At 42.3% G+C, this 20,847-nt stretch overlaps 1 protein-coding gene across 1 annotated transcript; it reads left to right on the forward strand.

Moving 5' to 3' along the window:
• Positions 1-6,581: 6,581 nt before the first annotated feature.
• On the forward strand, positions 6,582-13,983 carry LOC311256227 (uncharacterized protein; the record flags this gene model as incomplete). Its single annotated transcript, XM_084351083.1, has 13 exons — positions 6,582-6,723; positions 8,205-8,313; positions 8,446-8,546; positions 8,637-8,909; positions 9,053-9,146; positions 9,315-9,382; positions 9,479-9,697; positions 9,806-9,865; positions 9,965-10,105; positions 10,268-10,312; positions 10,421-10,501; positions 10,590-12,383; positions 13,954-13,983. Exons 2-13 carry the CDS (start codon positions 8,205-8,207, stop codon positions 13,981-13,983), a joined length of 3,015 nt encoding a protein of 1,004 aa, XP_084207209.1. The 5' UTR covers positions 6,582-6,723.
• Positions 13,984-20,847: the final 6,864 nt, after the last annotated feature.

Here is a 20,847-nt window from a genome sequence, read left to right on the forward strand (position 1 = left end):
CTTTTTGTCAGGAGGGTCCACAGATGCTGTGTGCAAAGTTTCGTGCGAATCGGTGAAATTGCCTGGGAGGAGTTCGAAAAAGTAGGTTTGCGACATTTCGCGAGCTAGCGAAAAAAAACGGTAGGCGGATATGGGCGTGGCCTATACCCAGAGATTCAGGAGGATTCACTGAACGCGTGGATATAAGGTTTTTGAATGTGCGACAAAGTATGTGGCAGTTATTAGGCAAAACGTAATTTTCTTATAATAGCGCCACCTAGTGGTGAAAATTGACAATGACAACAGATCATAAAATTTTTCGCCAGGTGTGACATATATTCCAAGTTTGGTGAGTTTTGGGGTATGTTCAGGCAGTGAAAAATGCGATCATTTGGGAAGAAAAACTAAAATAATAATAATAATCATTACAATTACAATAGGGACCTCGCAGGTTCCCTGCTCGGGCCCTAATTAAAACTGCAAGCAGTGATGAACGGGCCCTCGCAGTCCACGTACGTTGGGCTGTGGCGCCGTCGGAGGCCTGTGCGCCCAGTTGTGTGCTTGCCCGTTGGCTGTGGAAATGTGGTACCTAATGTAAATGGGATCCGTGTCACACAAAACACAACAGTGACATCTTCAGTGACTTCCTGTGTCCAGTGGGTGGCGCTATAGATATGACACAGTATTGATGCAGAGACGTGTTGAGGGCGAGCCCCTCTACATGTGTGAGCAATTTGATGGCGATGGGAAATTGTATGTTGAAGTTATCAGGACTTCCTGCTTGATGGCGAAGGATTGAATTTGAAGGAAAATGGCAGACTTCCTGTTGGACTGAGGGTATGTGTCCTAGAGGGTTTTTTGTGCGGCTGGTGATGATAGATAAGCCTACCGAATTTTGTTCATGTACGTGCATGTAGGGGGCAGGGCTTAAATTTTGAAATATTCCAGGGGGCGCTATGGAGCCATTTAGCGCCACCTGCTCGTCATTTTTGGTGTGTGAGTTACAGGGGCCAGTCTCTAACACCCCAATGAATTTCATATCCATAAGTGTTATGGTGTGGGCACAGTGCCAAATCTAAGATGAAACTGCCACCAGAGCGCCACCTAGTGGCAGATCGGTAACCCCTTTTTCAGCTATCCTCACGAGGGCATTGGCAATGAATGTACCAAGTTTCATGTTAATCCGACAAACCAATGTGGAGATATAAATTACTCCAATTTAAAGAGCGCCACCTAGTGGTCGTCGGCCAAAATTTTGAACAGAGCCTTAGGGCCTCATGGGGAAGTAGAATCCTGAGTTTGAAGTCATTCGGACACACCAATGTGGAGATATGCAACACTTCCTGTTTTGAGGTAAATCTGCAGGAAGTTGTCATTTAATAACTTGGTTATTGTTTGGAGTATCAAAATTCTTTTAATAACTTTTTGTCAGAAGGGTCCACAGATGCTGTGTGCAAAGTTTGGTGCAAATCGGTCAAACTGCCTGGGAGGAGTTCGAAAAAGTAGGTTTGCGACATTTTGCGAGCTACCGAAAAAAAACGGTAGGCGGATATGGGCGTGGCCTATACCCAGAGATTCAGGAGGATTCACTGAACGCGTGGATATAAGGTTTTTGATTGTGCGACAAAGTATGTGGGAGTTATTAGGCAAAACGCACTTTCCTTGATAATAGCGCCACCTAGTGGCGAAATTTGACAATGACAACAGATTATAAAATTTTTCGCCAGGTGTGATCTATATTCCAAGTTTGGCGTGTTTTGGGGTATGTTCAGGCAGTGAAAAATGCGATCATTTGGGAAGAAAAAAAACTAAAATAATAATAATAATCATTACAATTACAATAGGGTCCTTGCAGGTTCCCTGCTCGGGCCCTAATTAAAGCTGCAAGCAGCGATGAACGGGCCCTCGCAGTCCACGCGTGTCGGGACATGCTGATGTCGCTACATGCTGCTGTCGGGGCATGCTGCTGTTGCGGCTTGTTCATGCAAGAACTTCCGCTGAGGAATCAAAAGTGAAGGCAGGCAAGCTGTTGTTTCGTCATTTAGCAATAAAAGCGCCCCCTATTGGGCGATTTGCACCAAATTTTTGACAAACCGTCATCGTGCCATGGAACACAATTAAAAAAACTTTAGTGTTAATGGGATTGTATTTCATCAAGATATGGAAGATTGTCTGCCTGACCACAATGTGCAGGAATTTGTTGTTTCATATTTTGGCCATTGTTTGGACTATCACAATTCTTTTAATAAGTTTTTGTCGTGAGCATCCACAGATGCTGTGTCCAAAGTTTGGTGCAAATTGGTGAAATTCCCTGGGAGGAGTTGGAAAAAGTAAGTTTATCAGTTTTCGCGATTTCGCGAATGGAAATGTACGTCGAAAGTGGGCGTGGCCGACATCACACAATTCAGCTGAATGCAGGGAACACATAGATATAAGGTTTAACAATGTGCTCCATATTATGTGGGAGTTATTAGCCAAAAACGGTTTTGTGTTGAAAATAGCGCCACCTGCTGGTCATTTTTGGTGTGTGAGTTACAGGGGCCAGTGTATAGCACCCCTATGAATTTCATATCCATAAGTGTTATGGTGTGGGCACAGTGCGAAATATAAAATGAGACGGCCACCAGGGCGCCACCTAGTGTCGGATCTGGAACACATTTGTCAGTTATCCTCAGGAGGGCATTGGCAATGAGTGTAGCAAGTTTCATGTTAATCCGACAAACGGATGTGGAGATATAAATTACTTCAATTTAAAGAGCGCCACCTAGTGGTCATGAGAAAAAATTTAGTACAGAGCATTAGGGGCTCATGGGGAAGTAGTATCCTGAGTTTCATGTCCTTTGGACACACCAATGTGGAGATATGCAACACTTCCTGTTTGGAACGAAATCTGCAGGAAGTTGTTTTTTAATAACTTGAGTATTCTTTGGAATATCAAAATTCTTTTAATAAGTTTTTGTCAGAAGGGTCCACAGATGCTTTGTGCAAAGTTTGGTGCAAATCGGTGAAATTACCTGGGAGGAGTTCGAAAAAGTAGGTTTGCGACATTTCGCGAGCTAGGGAAAAAAAAAGCTAGGCGGATATGGGCGTGGCCTATACCCAGAGATTCAGGAGGATTCAGTGAACGCGTGGATATAAGGTTTTTGAATGTGCGACAAAGTATATGGGAGTTATTAGGCAAAACGCACTTTCCTTGATAATAGCGCCACCTAGTGGCGAAAATGCACAATGACAACAGATTATAAAATTTTTCGCGAGGCCTGATGTATTTACCAAATAAAATCGCGATTTCATCCATGTTCAGGCAGTGAAAAATGCGATCATTTGGGACAAAGGAAAATAATAATAATAATAATAATTAAAACTGCGAGCAGTGATGTACGGGCCCTCGCAGTTCACGTACGTTGGGCTGTGGCGCCGTCGGAGGCCTGTGCGCCCAGTTGTGTGCTTGGCCGTTGCCTGTGGAAATGTCCTACCTAAACGGGATTTGTGTCACACAAAACACAACAGTGACATCTTCAGTGACTTCCTGTGTCCAGTGGGTGGCGCTATAGATATGACATAGTATTGATGCAGAGACGTGTTCAGGGCGAGCCCCTCTACATGTGTGAGCAATTTGATGCCGATGGGAAATTGTATGTTGAAGTTATCAGGACTTCCTGATTGATGGCAAAAGATTGAATTTGAAGGAAAATGGCGGACTTCCTGTTGGACTGAGGGTATGTGTCCAAGAGGGTTTTTTGTGCGTCTGGTGATGATACATAAGGCCACCGAATTTGGTTCATGTACGTGCATGTAGGAGGCAGGGCTTCAAATTTGAAATATTCCAGGGGGCGCTATGGAGCCATTTAGCGCCACCTGCTCGTCATTTTTGGTGTGTGAGTTACAGGGGCCAGTCTCTAACACCCCTATGAGTTTCATATCCATAAGTGTTATAGTGTAAGCACAGTGGCAAATAAAAAATGAAACTGCCACCAGAGCGCCACCTAGTGTCGGATCGGTATGACCTTCGTCAGCTATCCTCAGGAGGGCATTGGCAATGAGTGTAGCAAGTTTCATGTTAATCCGACAAACGGATGTGGAGATATAAATTACTTCAATTTAAAGAGCGCCACCTAGTGGTCATTGGCCAAAACTTTGCACAGAGCCTTAGGGGCTCATGTCGAAGTAGCATCCTGAGTTGCATGTCATTCGGACACACCAATGTGGAGATATGCAACACTTCCTGTTTGGAACGAAATCTGCAGGAAGTTGTCATTTAATAACTTGAGTATTCTTTGGAATATTAAACTTCTTTTAATAACTTTTTGTCAGGAGGGTCCACAGATGCTGTGTGCAAAGTTTGGTGCAAATCGGTGAAATTGTGTGGGAGGAGTTCAAAAAAGTGGGTTTGCGACATTTTGCGAGCTAGCGAAAAAAAACGGTAGGCGGATATGGGCGTGGCCTATACCCAGAGATTCAGGAGGATTCACTGAACGCGTGGATGTAAGGATTTAGAATGTGCGACAAAGTATGTGGGAGTTATTAGGAAAAACGCACTTTCCTTGATAACAGCGCCACCTAGTGGTGAAAATTCACAACGACGACAGATTATAAAATTTTTCGCCAGGTGTGACGTATATTCCAAGTTTGGCGAGTTTTGGGGTATGTTCAGGCAGTGAAAAATGCGATCATTTTGGCAGAAGAAAAATAACAAAAAATAATAATCATTACAATTACAATAGGGTCCTCGCAGGTTCCCTGCTCGGGCCCTAATAATAATCATTACAATTACAATAGGGTCCTTGCAGGTTCCCTGCTCGGGCCCTAATGAATAATCACTACAATTACAATAGGGACCTCGCAGGTTCCCTGCTCGGGCCCTAATAATCACTACAAAAACAATAGGGACCTCGCAGGTTTCCTGCTCGGGCCCTAATAATCATTACAATTACAATAGGGTCCTTGCAGGTTCCCTGCTCGGGCCCTAATAATAATAATAAACATTACAATTACAATAGGGACCTCGCAGGTTTCCTGCTCGGGCCCTAATTAAAACTGCGAGCAGTGATGTACGGGCCCTCGCAGTCCACGTGCGTTGGGGCGCGCTGCAGTCAGGGCATGCTGCTGTCAGGGCATGCTGCTGTCAGGACATGCTGGTGTTGCAGCATGCTGCTCTCGGGCGCGCACATCCTTCCTTTAGAAAATTTAAGACAAATATCATTTGAGCTGTGAATAGATGTTTGGCAAAATGTTTGAACAAAGCTTAAAGAGTCTTAAAAGTAGTATTGTCAGAATCCTCTAATCCACAACAACTTGTCTAATTTCCAACAGTCTGTCATCCAACAGAAAAGACAGCCATCGGATACACTTCAAGCTTTTATTAATGTACCACAAATACATCCAATAACTGTAGCCTACTGGCTGATTATGTTACTATACTGTAACTACTCTACAGCAATTTAATGTGATGTAATGCTGTTTTTTTACTTATGCATGTCAATAAAGGTGGAAAAGATTTAGCAGAGGAGAGCAGTTTGTATTGGAAACACTTCTGCCTCCTCTGCATTACTGTTGCATTTAAATCTCCTCTGAAAAGGCTTTGACATTTGTCTCTCCGCTTGAAACGGGATATAATGGGTTTGGATTTAAAACTGGGAGGAATCCATTTTAGTCAGTGTTAATCTTGGCTGGGATTGTCTTTAGTTTTTTAATGATTGTGATTGTAAAATGTATCAGTTATAAGAGAATACATTTATTGTGTCATCATAGAAATGTAAATATTTTCAGTGTTTTCTGTTGTATATAATGGCAGATTAAAGAATACACATAATTTAAAAAAATTCCAAACGATTATTTTTGTTATCACAAAAACCTGTAAATAAGTTTTAGCCATGTTTATCAGTAAGTTGTCAATTGTGTTGCCTCCTCATTAACGGTGATGTTTCTGCTTGAATGTGAACATAATAGTTTTTCAGCTATATGTTATTTGTATAAAATGTGCTATATCAATAAAGTCTGATTGATGGATATGAGGCTAACTTCCTATTTTTAGTTGCTGGTGCCTTGGAAAGGTGCCTACCTAAATATGATACATGTTACCCCAAACACAATAGTGACAGTTTTCACCTGCAATCTGTAGGAGTTACTTAAATTTATACCTGTGTTATGTTTGAGAGAAAGTGTGTGTGACAAAAGAGGCGTGACGGTACACGTCATGATGATGACGTGTGTGTTTTTTTCAAGGTGTTTCCCCGGTGTCCTCCTGTTAATTTAAACAGGTACCGGTTGAGTGTTTGTCATGACATGGATGCTGTTATAATGTGGTGTGACTGATATCCTCACCCACCATGCCTACTGGAAAGTGACAAATGTTTTTATAATTCAGACTGAGAATTAGGTGGCATTTATGGTCATCTGTGTCTTTCTCGCACTAATATGCCCACCTGGCAGCCAACAATATATTATATCTGTTGATTATGGAAAACGCTGCGAAAAAGCAGCGGAGGTTGATTTTACTTAGCTTTTGTCATGGATTTGAACGCATCAACCAATCACGTCGTGAGAAAGAACTTGACGTCAGCGCTGCAACGTTTGAACGGTTGTCTGTTACCTGACTCTCGTCCTGTGCAGACTGCTTCACCTTGGCTCTACGGATTTTTCTACAAATACACACAAATATCTACAGATACTCGCAAACATTTCCACCACTTTCGGATTAAGACAGCAGCATTCTTTTCAAGGACCTTCAGCTTGCTCAACACGGTGAGTTAATTTCGATTAAATCCGCTGTTTCCCATCGCGGCACAGAGAAGGCTGCTCAGCCAGTGCAGCGGACAACGAGCTAACATCCATGCTAGCTGCATCATCGAACCGTAATTGTGAATGTATTCTGATTTCATGTAAAATACTGCTAACTTCAGCAAGGTACATTGCGTGTGTATGGTTTGTAAATGAGTATTATCAATGCTGTTATTAACACTGTTGGCTACTCTGCTGTCACGAGACAGCTAGTTAGCAAGCATTATTAGCATCGCTCGGCAGCAGAAACCTTTGGGTGTTTTTTTCTAAACGAGCTAAAAGTTACCGAGTCTTCTCCTGCAGTAGCTACTGTAACTAGCTTCCCTGTAGTCATAGGAGAGGTGGTTGGCTGTTAGCACAGATTATAACCACATGTTTGGTAGCATATGAGTGGCCTTGGTGTGTTTGCTGAAGCAGCTACAAGCTACTAGCAATGCCAGACTTTAGACAATATTCATTTAATTTAATATCAAGTCATTTCATCTGTCACATCGGCTCACTGGTAAACGACTCCGTTATTACGCTGCGATTGGCGCGAGTATATTTGAAATGTCGCTGGGGTTGTCGCGCGGTGGTTGTCGGGAGTACAATTTCAACTTGGAGGCGTTTTGCGCCATGATTGGCTGGAGTACATTTTTGAACTTCGCGGGCGTTGTAGCGCTTCACTGCAGACAGACAGACAGAGTAAAAGAGAAATGTATAGAGAAAAAGAAACACGCAACTTACTGATTGTACCCTCTACTATACTCCTAATTTAGCAATATCATCAAACTGTAAAACGGCAATCCACTAGCTGTACAGAGCTTTTCAGTAATTATTGTTTTCATTAATATAGCTATGTATTGGGGAGAAGGTCATTGTAACATGGCTACATGGAAATGAAATGTGTTTTCAACCCTCCTGTGGTGTTCGCATAAAATCTGACTGGTTTATAACATCATAATATCATAAAAATGTGGTTGTTTTGATTATTCATGTTGATTTTCTGATGTTCTGTGAATTTGGTCTGTGTTGTGATCATTATTATTATAATTTTCAGTGTCTATTGTTTGCATATTCACTGCAGTTATTGATGTTCACTGGTACTTGGATACATTATGTACAGTATTAAAAGGTCTTAAATAGAACTTGGTGCCGATTATGTTTAAATGATGTTTTTTGTGTTAATGTAAGAGCAGTTAAACCAGACTGGTCAAATTTGACTGGGAACACCAAAGTAAAGGGGGACAAACAAACATAATACAAGGGTTAAAGTAAACTATCAGCATTTTAGTCTAGTATTTGTCAGTGTTGTATGAATACTTTGATTTAAGTAACAACTTTAATTCTTCTGCTTCCATCACTGGTTGCTTGTTAAACGTGTGTATAAGATGTATTTTTCCAATTATTGCAGGCTAAAGATGAGTTGTAATGTCAATATTAATCAATTGTCTACTTGTTATTAGATGCCACGGGGCAAGTCTTATCGTCGTTCGGAGGCAGCCAAACGGCGTATGGCAGAACGGCGAACGGTTGACGTGGAACCGCAGCGCCCCGCCAATGTCTCTGTCGCACGTATGTAAATCTTTTCCTTGTATGTGTATGTATATTTTGCTAGTGGCAAGGTGTGTTGCGTTTACATGATTTGTGATTTGTAATATTTTATGAACTGCGTGTATCTCGGTGTTTTTTTCTTCTGCGTATTAGTTGGCACCGGCTGGCGCCACGCTGTGCGACAATGGCCAATCTCGTCTCTGACGGGAAAACAGCACAAATTGGTCATTCCGCCGGAAGTCCCTGACGAGAAGGTAAAATAATAACAATAATGATAATATTAATAACAAGACTTATAATAATTAGCGATTGTCATTCTCTAACAATGTAATCTTTTTTTCCAGTTTGTTCTTCTCATAGGCGCTTCCCATCTGCGCGCTTTCGCAGATGGCATTGTTGCGATGCCAGAGGGCTCACTCTCCTTTGGCATCATGTCCACGCCCGGGGCCTGCGCGAGGGAGCTGAGGACCGAGTTGCTGCACGCTGCTGTTCCTCGGACTCCTGACGCAGTCCTGGTCATGGCGCCTAGCAACAACCTGACAGCCAGCAAGACCATCGACGAGGCAGGGGCAGACTTCGCTAAGTTCCTGCAGGCTGCTTGCAGTCGATGGTCTAACGTAGGTTTATTTTCTATTGTATTCATTACCACAGTTAATGTACTTGTATGAACTGTTGCAAAATAATGTATATTTATATGACATTAGTTATTGCATTTTCAGAAAGAAATTACTTTGTCGTTAACAACCACTTTACTCTCCAGGTGTGTGTCGCAGACTTCGTGCCTCGTTTGACCGTTGAAGTCCTTCAGCAAGACTTCATGCGTCAAGAGTTCCGCCGCGTGGCAGCACGTATGGGTAAGCTTTAAAAAGACTATAGTTTAAGTACATTTCCACGCATAATGCATCATATGTTGTTTGGCAGACCGTTTAAACGAATATTACAATTTCCATAATCTTTCCGGTAAAACTTAAAGTATAATCCATAGATGTGTTAAAATAATGTATGTTATTTTTCTTTTTTAGGTGTCAGGTACTTCTCTACAGCTGATCATTTCCCTATGAACCGCCGTGAGCTGTGGTGCAGAGATGGTGTAAGTAGAATACATAGCATCATCTACACTTTGTCTGTAGCCGAATGACAAGTTTTTTGCACCGCGTAATCTGTTTCATTTTCGTTATTTTCGCAGGTTCACCTGAGCGATAGTGACGGCATGCCCGTTCTAGCCGGGCTGCTGTGGAACGCTGCGTTCGAACAACTGCAGCCTCCGACACCAAAGCTCCAGCCTGCTCCCAGAGCAGCGTTGCCTCGTAGGCACGTCGTCCCAAAGGTGGTCGTCAGGGGACAGGTCGCCGTACCTCGTCCCTCAAACCCCTTTGAGTGGACAGTCGTCGGCAAGGGCGGGAAGGTAATTGTTTACGCATTGTAATGGCGCGGTCGATGTATTTTTGATCAGCTGACCTCTGCAATGGTCGACTGGTTGTTTAATACAAAGTATCTTTTTTTGTCATTACAGAGGAGAGCACCTGAGGAACGTGAGCAGTCCTCTGGTGCAGAGAGGGTGGTTCAGCAGCAGGTATGTTACACTTGATTTAACCTAGCCTGTTTTGGATGCAATTGTCGATTTGATGATGGTGTTTTGACAGAGGAGCCATTCTCTATATGCATTTCGCAGGTTGACGCAAGTGCAAGCGCACTTCCACTCATCCAGCCAAACCCTGTTTGGTTCAGCAGTTCGGTGTTGGCTGCGATGGATGCTGCTGTGCCATCCCATCTTCCTACACCCGATTCCACCGCTGTTCCACGAAGCTCAAAGGTAAACTGCGTGCAAGTTGTATCTCTTGGTTTGTTGAAGGCTGTGTAGCATCTCCTTTTTCCTGATACACTCACAACAACATGCAAAACTGCACAATATTGTCCACAAGGGCTTTTGCCCAAATATGGCTTCACAAAGTGTATTTTGTTTTTCTTCCATTAGCGTCCAAAAGTGGAACATCGTCGTCGGACTTCTGCAAGCCAGAAGGTTTGTCTCGATTTTATTCGATATTTGACTTATTGGGCTTTTTTTTGTGTGCACGTCTGCAGTATTACGGCAATAATTGGATAATCATTGGGAAAAAATGTTCTCTAGGTCCCGGCGAGAGCTTTGCCCGTGGTGAAACCCGTGCCACCGCCTGCAACTGCTCATCTGAAAGCAGACGCCAGGGAGGAGGTTAGTACAGTTTGTGCGTCTAGTACCTTTTATAAAAATAGTAGTCTAGTTTATTTATAGATCATTTAATGTTTTTCTTGTCTTCTAGGTCGCCGTCGCCACCTCCGCCGGCGACACTCCTGTCGTCGCTGCGCCGGGCGGCTGCCTTCGGCCTGTCGTCGATCTCGGTGTCTCGCCGACACCGAGATCCAACAAAGGTAAGTGTGACGCTAACCCCGTTCCCTGCAGGTGTGAAGAGGTCTTGCAGTCTGTTGTTCCTGGTATTCGTGTCAAAAGTGCACCAGTCACTTACGACATAAATACACCCATGGCATGTGGCGTTGCAGCAGTCATGAAACATGTCATTTCTCCAGTGTGTACGTGGAAAGGGACAGATGTCGATAGCATAGGCGTAGAAGGTGGCAAACTGGCCAGTTACATCGAAGCTAGTCAGAAGAGCGAGGATAGACAGGACTTGTGCAAGTTGCTCGAACAGCACAATGTGTTTGGCAGGCAGTGGCAGGTAGCTATTCCTCCTCCAGCACGTAGCGATTTTAATTGGCTGGAGGGAGACACCGCGATGTACGAGAAGCTGCAAGAGCAGTTGTTTATCCACGGCGCGTGTCTGTTGAACCTCGGTGGTGCGGTCAGTGCCGTTATTCTCCATAACGGGTACTTTGTTGTTGTTGATTGTGGCACGCGTGACGCATCTGGGATGGCATCTAGTATTGGCACATCTGTGGCTGTGTTCAACACATGCCTTAATGACTTGATGCTTCACATCGGTCATTTGCAGGAGTCTTTAGATGCAAAGTGGTATGCCGTGCATGGCATTTCTGTCATTGAGTGTCCAGTAGATAACGACGGGGAGAGCGCTACATTGTTTGCAGGCGAGAACGTTGACGTCGGAGTTGCAGCAAAGCTCGAGGACGGTAGTTCAGTCAGGCCAGAGACCGAAGTAAGTTCCATCAGGGGAACTTTTCACCAAGGGGACGCTCGGTTCCAACACGGAGGGCTTCAGTGTATGGCTGTAAGTTTGGTAGCTATAGCCAAACACAGCATTGATACTGTGTTTTCGTGGCAGTCCGGCGATCTGGATAAGGTTGTAGAGTTAGGGGACGAGCTCTACACGTCGTTGCGGGAAAGTAAGTCTATCAGTGGGCGGTCTGAACTGCTGTGCGTTCCAGATTTGCCCAAAGAGTCCATTATCGATGGAGAGAAATTTGAGTTTGAGTATGGTGACTACGTTTCTGGTGACGTTGATGTGGTTGAGGGACAGCTTGTTGATGCAGGTGTGTACACCACTCTCAGGAATGGTTTGGGAAAGATGTGTAGCAAATATGACACATGCTTTCTGACTGTGAGTGGCAGCACGTGTGCCATCATTGGTCGAGGTGAGCAGTATGCAGTTGTTGACTCGCACGCACGCGGTGCAGATGGCATGGTAGATGTGACTGGGTTAAGTGTTGTTGTGTATCTTAGTTGCCTTGACCGCGTGTTTGATCACATATGCAAATTTGCCACCGCAATGAACACTCCAAAGCTGTTTGAGATTGCCGGTGTTTGTGTCATTCACAAAAGTCGAAGCGCAACTGTGGAAAGCAGAGAGGTCGACTTTGGTCGTAGCTTACCTCTTCAGCCATCGCTTAAAGTGTCGGCTGAACAGGTAAGCCTTGGCAGTAGCAGCAGTCAGAGAGGTGTGAAACGCAAGATTTCAGTGGGTAGTCGTGGATCGAAAAAGTTGAAAAGCAGGGATGTTAATGTGGTTAATTCAGATGTTGTATTTGTCAGCGATGTGACAAGTAAAAGATTTGAGTTTAATCCACTGCGTAGTGACGTTGCACAAGCTTTGTGCAAACACTTGAACGTGGAGTCGGAGAAAGTCGATCTAGTGTCTACAGAGGTTGGTGCATTAGGGGCTCCTTGTAGGAACGAGCCAATAGTTGGCGATGGTAATTGTTTCTTTAGATCCGTTAGTCAAGCTGTGTGTGGCACACAGAAGAATCATAGAAAAATTAGATTTGCTGTGTTTAAGCAATTACAGGCCAATCCTCTAGCATATTTGTTGCGTCCCGAGTATTCCTCAATGGCGGATTATTTGAGTAGATCGAGAATGCGCTATGTTGGTAGTTGGGCCACTGAAGTAGAGATTCAAGCAGCAGCAGATTGTTTAGGAGTAAATATTTTCACGTTTTGTGGTGATCGCTGGCTTGAATACAGTTGCAAGAATAAGCAGTCGTGCAATCAGGCAGTGTATTTAGAAAATTGCAACGGTAACCATTATGAGACTGTTGTTTGTGTAAAGCAGCCTCAGATGCAGACTTGTTATGGTTACTGCAAAGTGAGCGCGTCTTGTGCCGGAGGGTACAATTTTAGACGGCAAAGTAGAGAGAGTAGTGTTTGTGCTGAGAGTTCAAGTGCAGTTGTAGCTCCTGGTTGTGTAGCTGAAGAAGTTATTGATGTTGAAGATAATGTTATAGAACAGCAGGATAGTACTGTGTCTATGCAGGAGCAGACTTCATTTACATTTAACCCAACTAATGTTAGTCCTTCTAAGTATATGAAAAGTAAAAAGAAGTTAAAAATAATGAAAAAATACCAGGAAAATTATTTGCATAGGATGAAAGTCATTGAAATCAATAATAGGCGATATAGGGAAAATTTAATACATAAGTATAAATTTCTTGAAATGAAGAAAAGGAAATATAGGGAAAATGTAGTGCATAAGCATCAAGTTATTGAAACGGTTAAAAGGATATATCGGGAAAATGCAGTATATAACCATAAAGTTAAGGAGATGAGTCAGAGAAAATATAGGGAAAATTTAGTACATAAACAGAAGGTTAAGGAGATGAGTCAGAGGAAATATAGGGAAAATTTAGTACATAAACAGCAAGTTAAGGAGATGAGTCAGAGGAAATATAGGGAAAGTGAAGTGCACAGGCAGCATGTAAAAGCTATGAGTACAAGTAAATATCATGGAAGTCTTGAGCATAAGAAGCAGGTTATAGCTGGAAACAAATTGAAGAGGGAACAAAATAAAGAAAAGGCAGAGCAATTTGATTATGTAAGAGAACAGTTTTGGGATAAAGTTAAAGATGGGCCAGATTTTGTCTGCTGTGTATGTCAGAGAGGGTTGTTTAAGAATCAGGTTTTAAAGTGTAAAAGAGATAATTATACAAAAAGTAAAGAAATAAGTGTAATTGCAGATAAATGTATTAGTGAAGAGTATTTACATAAATGTAATGAAGACTGCGTATTGCCGTGTCAATGGTTGGATACAGCTAGAGGAGAGCTGTGGATTTGTAGCACGTGTCATTCTAAGATTAGTAAAGGTGTAGTGCCACCTGAATGTGCATTGAACAATTTGGCGGTTTGTCCCATTCCACCAGAATTGGCGTGTTTGAATAGTTTAGAGCGACATTTGATCGCGATGCATATTCCGTTTATGAAGATGTTGGCGTTGCCTAAAGGTGGGCAAAATGGAGTACATGGACCTGTAACGTGCGTTCCTGCAAATATTGTGCAGACGAGCAATTTGCTGCCACGTACAGAAATGGAAGGATCTTTGTTGCCGGTAAAGTTGAAGCGGAAGCTAACTTATAAAGGACATTATGAGTATGAGTTTGTTGATAGTACGCGCGTAAGGCAGGCGTTGCAGTATTTAAAAGGGACAAATGTCCATTATAAAGATGTAGAGTTTAATGAAGCGTGGATAAACCATTTTTGTAGGGAACCGGATACCGATTGTAATGGTGGTGGTGAAGCATCTGCGGATGTTGGGGAAGATGAGCTTCTGCATGATAGACAACAACACTGCATGTTTCAGGACACTTGTCTTATGCCTGTAGATATTGGTCAGGAAACACTTGATCAATCTTTTGACGATATCTTGAATTTGGCTCCAGCAGAAGGGAACTCTCCTGTCAGGTTGTTGTCTGATCATACAAATGAGGCAAAATGCTTCCCAGTGTTGTTTCCTACGGGACTTGGTACATATCGTGATAATAGACAGCATCGTTTGACTTTGTCGCGTTATTTCAATAACAGGATTTTACATGCTGATGGTAGATTTGCACAAAATGTTGAATACATCTTTTATGCTCAGTACTTATCTGAGGTAGAACAGGTTGTGTCAAATGTATCAATAGCATTGCGAAAGGGTAAAGGAGGTGCTAGATCTGAAAAAGTTACCAAACATCTTTTGAATGATGAAGAATCCTTGAAAAAGTTGTTGCATGTTGATGATGGGTTTCGTTTTCTTAAACCCATTAGAGGTACCCCATCTTTTTGGCAGGGAGCCCAGCGTGATTTGTTGGCTTGTGTTCGTCAGCTGGGTGTTCCCACGTGGTTTTGTTCGTTTTCTTCAGCTGATATGCGGTGGAAAAATCTCCTCAATAGTATTTTGAAGCAGGCAGGCAGAACAGAGACAGCCGAACAATTAGAATGGGCAGATAGGTGTCAACTTTTGCGTGGCAATCCGGTCACTGCGGCAACAATGTTTGATTTTCGCTGGCATTGTTTTTTGAGAGAGGTGCTCATGTCTCCATCTAATCCTATTGGCAAAATAAAGGATTATTTTTATAGGGTAGAATTCCAGCAGCGTGGATCACCACATGTTCACTGCCTCTTTTGGATAGAGAATGCCCCAATAATTGATAAAAACACAGATGAAGAGGTAGTTCAATTTATTGATCAGTATGTAACATGCGAATTACCAGCACATGATGAAACATTATTGGAAGTTGTAACATCTGTGCAACAACATTCAAAACGACATTCAAAATCTTGTAAAAAGAATAAAACTGTTTGTCGTTTCAATTTTCCTAAGCCGCCCTCTGCAAAAACTTTTATTTCACGTCCAGTCAGTGAAGAGGATGGCAAAGAATCTTGTAAATGTAAGGTAGATAAAGCACAGAAATTGGACAGCTGTGCATGCAAAAATGAGGGGCAGAAAAAACCAGAGATCATGAAAAAAGAGATTGCAGTGAACATTATGACAAAAATTAAGACGGCTCTTTCAGATGAGAATGCCAGTTTTGATAGTGTGGAAGAGTTGTTTAGACATTTAGGATTAAATCAAACGGTTTTTGAGGCTGCGTATAATCGTGTTGGCAGGAAGACGCATGTCGTTTTGAAGAGGCAGGCGAACGAGGTTTGGATCAATCAGTACAGCAAACCACTTTTAAAATGCTGGAATGCTAATATTGACATCCAATATGTCGTTGATGCTTATGCTTGCGTAGTGTACATTATTTCTTACATCTCCAAGGCAGAAAAGGAGATGGGGTTGTTGTTAGGAAATGCGCAGAGGGAAGCGGCTAAAGAGGGTAATAGTAGTGCTAAAGATGCATTGAAAAAATTAGGAAGTGTGTATTTACACAATAGGGATGTTTGTGCTCAGGAGGCAGTGTATAGGTTGACAAACATGCATCTTAAGGAGTGCTCTAGGAAAGTTGTGTTTGTGCCGGTAGGGGAGAATACGGTTAGAATGAGTTTGCCTTTAAGCGTGTTAAAACAAAAGGCATCATCACATGATCTTACCGACGAAGATATGTGGATGAGGAATACTGTCGACAGGTACAAGAATAGGCCGAAGGATGGTACATTTAATGACATGTGTTTGGCAGCATTTGCGTCAGAGTATCGCGTCTTGAGTAAAAATGAAACGTGTGTCAATAGGGTGAAATTAAACAACGATTGTGGTTTTGTTGTGAAAAGAACACGTACGCAGCCCGCCGTTGTTCGTTACGTGCGCTTTTCGGAGACTAAGAATCCGGAATTGTTCCATCAGAGCATTTTGCAGTTGTTCCTGCCGTATCATAACGACGGGCAGCTCAAACCGGCGGGGTTTGAGACGTTTGAGCAGTTTTATGGTCACGGTCGTGTGAGATTGGGTGATAAATCGCTACATTCGGTTAAAGCGGTTGTCGATCAGAACAGATGCAAATTTGAAAGGGACGCAGACGAGTTAGACGATATCCAAAATTCAATCGATAGTGACAGTGTTTTAGAAGATGCCTGGTGCGAGCTGTGCCCAGAGCAGGAGTTGGAGCGTTTAGAGTGTATAGAGGAACGTAGAGAGACGGAGCAGATAGTTGACGAACCAGTAGATGCCATTCCAGATTTAGCGGTAAACGGTAAAGACGTTGCACATTTAGAAAAGAGGAACAATGTCCTCTGCAGACGTGACGGTTTGGCTTTAGTTAGGTCTCTGAATGAGACACAGATGTGTATTTTTTATCAGATTAGGCAGTGGTGCTTACAAAGGGTAAGTGGATCAAAGCCAGATCCGATACATGTATTTATTACAGGCGGTGCGGGGACAGGTAAGAGCCATTTGATCAGGGCTATACAGTACGAGGCAATGAGGTTGTTGTCGAGAGTGTGTCGCGATCCGGACAACATTTGCGTTCTACTAACTGCTCCTACGGGGATAGCGGCGCACAATTTAAATGCGGCTACTATTCACAATGCGTTTAGCATTGGTAAAGATGTACGCTTACCTTACACTCCGTTGGGTGAGGAGAAGCTGAATTCTTTACGTGCTAAATATAGTAGCTTGCAGCTTTTGATAATAGATGAAATCTCCATGGTTGATCACAAACTATTGGCTTATATCCATGGAAGATTAAGACAAATTAAGCAATCTGGTGACTATTCCTCGTTTGGAAACGTTAGTGTAATTGCAGTTGGAGATTTTTATCAGTTGCCTCCGGTGAAAGGGAAACCTTTGTATTTAGACGACGTAGGTGTTGATTTGTGGTCTCGGTTGTTTAAGATCGCGGAATTGAAAACAATCGTTCGTCAGAAAGATCAGGTATTCGCAGAGTTGTTGAATAGAGTTAGAACTCGTTCAAAAGGTACCCCGATGTTGGATAGCGACATTGAAATATTACAACGTTGTGAAACCGGCGAAGTCAGCTCAGCTTTGCACGTATTTCCCACAAATCGACAAGTAAATGTACATAACCTACAGCGGTTGTTTATAACTTGTCCGGATTATGTTGCGATACAGGCTCAGGATTACGTGAACAGTAAAAAAACAGGCAAGCTGGAGTTGATAAGCGGACATCATTCCAGAGCATACGACACATGTCTGGATGAGACGCTGCTTTTAGGGAAAGATGCCCGTGTAATGCTGTTTAAAAACTTAGATGTAGCGGACGGTCTGGTCAATGGGGCGTGTGGCACTGTCACACACATAGTTTATCCAGAGAATGACGAAACGAGGTTTCCTCAGACGGTGTATGTCAAATTTGATGACGATAGGGTAGGCGTACAGAAGAGGAAAAGCTGTGCATTTGCCTCTGCGGTAGAAATGGGTTCCACGGGCATTGGACCTGAAGAGGATAGGGTAACTAAAAAGGGTGGAATGCGTAGGCAATTTCCACTGAAGCTTGCCTGGGCTTGTACAGTACATAAAGTACAAGGCATTACAGTAGATAAAGCGGTAGTGTCCCTTGAAAAGATTTTTGCGGCTGGACAGGCGTATGTAGGTTTGAGTCGGGTTAGAGATTTGTCAGGGTTGGTGATCAGGGATTTTAAGGAGAAAGCCATCTATTGTAAGGACGCAATTAAAGATGCAATTGAACAGATGCCTCCCTTCATGGTCGAGAATATTACAAGGCACAAATTCAATACGCAGACCTTTACTGTGTTTTTGATGAATGTGCAGAATTTGACCCAACATGTATCCGATTTGGCATTGTGTACGCAGCATTTGCAGCTTAACTGCATTGCTGTTACAGAAACATGGCTGCCTGCAGTTTCCTCATTTGAAACTGTAAAGATGGACGGTTATGTATTTCATAATCAGCCAAGGAATTTATCCTACAGTAGCAGCGACCCAATATTGACAGAAATTCAAGGTCAACGACATGGTGGAGTTGGCCTTTACAGTGCAGACAATTTGGCATGTAATGTTCTCCAGGTACCAAATGTAAATTTAGAATGTTTGGTTTACCACTGCACTACATACAGCATATTGATAGCAGTAATTTACAGACCACCATCTTATCCCATGACTTTGTTTAAACAAAATTTAAGCAAATTACTTGATTGGCTGAATCCACAAAGCGACACAGTCGCCGTCATGGGAGATTTCAATGACGACATTTTGAAATCATCGTCAATTGCCAAATTCATGACAAACAAAGGGTTTGTTCAATTTGTGAAACAACAAACAACAGAAAACGGCACACTAATTGATCATGTGTATGTGAAAACAACACATTATATTGTTGAATCCTTAGTGGTGCCAACTTATTTCAGTGACCATGAGGGGATCATGTGTTCTTTTACATCTAGGACTTAGAAGAGTTGTTAGGGACAAGAGCAGTAATAATTTGATATATATATGTGTGTGTGTATATATATATATATATATATATATATATATATATATATATATATATATATATATATACATATATACACATATATATATATATATGTGTATATATATGTGTATGTCCGATTTGGCATTGTGTACACATATATATATATATATATATATATATATATATATATATTAGATCATTGCCTCGTATATAATTGCCTCGTACTGTATAGATGGATAGGTAGATGACCAAAAAATAATTGTTGATTGTTGTCGTTTATATCGTAGGTCTTTATATATGGATGTTTTCCTTTTAGGAGTTTTGTGTGCTATGTTGTGTGTTTTAATATATAAAAAGACAAAAAAAAAGTTTTTCATAACATTCATCATGTTTCCTTAGGAGTTTTGTGTTATTCTGTATTGTGTGTTCAATATAAAAAACAAAAAACAAAACACCAAAAAAACGTTAGATATAAAAAGGGTTTCGTTTCCTGCATTACAACAGCATTTTAAAGTACAACATGTTATGACAAATAGTAATAATAATTGTAATCACTAATGTCAATGATACACATTTGGAGTTTTATAAGTCAAACATTTTATTGCGAACTTTTAAGCTCATATATAGCACTTACTATACTGCATTAATCACATAATATCAATTTCTGCCAGTCATATGCTGTTGATAATGCAGGTTTTGCTTTACCTTTCATGTAGCCTCAAAAAGCAAAAGGCACTGGTAATGGTACTCCTGGTTTACTGGGATGGGGTTCGATTCCCTGCGGTGTCCTGCTGATTCTTTTGGCACTTACATGAAAGCCGACATTTTGCTCAATTACATTTATAACAAGTGTGACTAAACTCCATAACAGAAAATCAACATCAAATTAACCCTTACATTGCCACCAAAAAACATAATTCAAACATAATCATCATCAAATTTCATTGAACAGCTTTTAATACTGTAAACAGTGTTTCCAAGTAGTGGTGAACATGCATAACTGCAGTGAAAATACAAAGAATAGACACAGAAAATTATAATTATCATGTTGTCACGATCTATGGCTGCAGTGTCTGTGTTGTGTTTTTTGTGCTTGTGTGTTGTGTTTGCTTGCAGAGGTGCACTGGAAGGCTGGGCGGAGTTTGCTGTCTCGGGAGGGATCACATGCACCTGCAGCAGGTTGACAATCAGCGGCCACTTAAAAGCCCTGATCCTCACTGTAGCTGCTGCCAGATGATTTTGTGAACAACACGCGGTATAGGGCTCCGGGAATAGTGTTTTCTATGCTTACTGTAGTGCACCTGTGTTTTCCAGTACAAAGACTAACTTCACCTTGCTTTGTCTACAGTGTCCATCTGAGCGCCGACCAACGTGTGACTCTGCTCCTGCGTACCGATTCCTCAGCACCTCTGCAGAGCGGCCAAACACCGTGCATCTCCTCAGCAAGGCTGCAGAACTACCTTTCCGCTACGCTCCTTTCTAGCAGCTACACACCACACAACTCTTAAGCCCCACTGCAACACGCCACCTGATCTGCACTCCTATGAGCGGCTACCCACTACGTGGCACCTCAATTCCTGTTGAGATACAATGGGTTTTTTTTGTGCACCAGTCATATGCTACTCCACATGTTCACTTAATGATGTCCCTATATATATAGCTGTACTTATCCTGTTGATTGATGAGATTGATACAAGCATTGACACCATGTTATGAAAGGTTAAGTCATTGGAGAAACAAGCCAGGATAAGAGAGAGAACACAGCTGCCTTTGTCTCCGTAACAATGTTGCCTGCACATGATGAGCTTAAGGTGAACGGTATTCGTCTGTGAAATGACAGCAAAGTGTGTCTTAGATGAACTCTAAGTAGTGCAGACCAGTGCAGGATGAGACAGGAAGCGAACAGGAAGAGGGAGGGTCTTTCCACAGAGCCATGTTTTCACGGATTGGAGGAATCGTGTTGCCAAGAGGCTGGGACCAGCCTGTGCACCAACGACAGGAGAAGCCAAGTGTAAACCACGGCCT

This window comes from Pagrus pagrus (assembly GCF_965226575.1).
Source record: "Pagrus pagrus genome assembly, chromosome: 4".
Lineage (NCBI taxonomy): Eukaryota > Metazoa > Chordata > Actinopteri > Spariformes > Sparidae > Pagrus > Pagrus pagrus.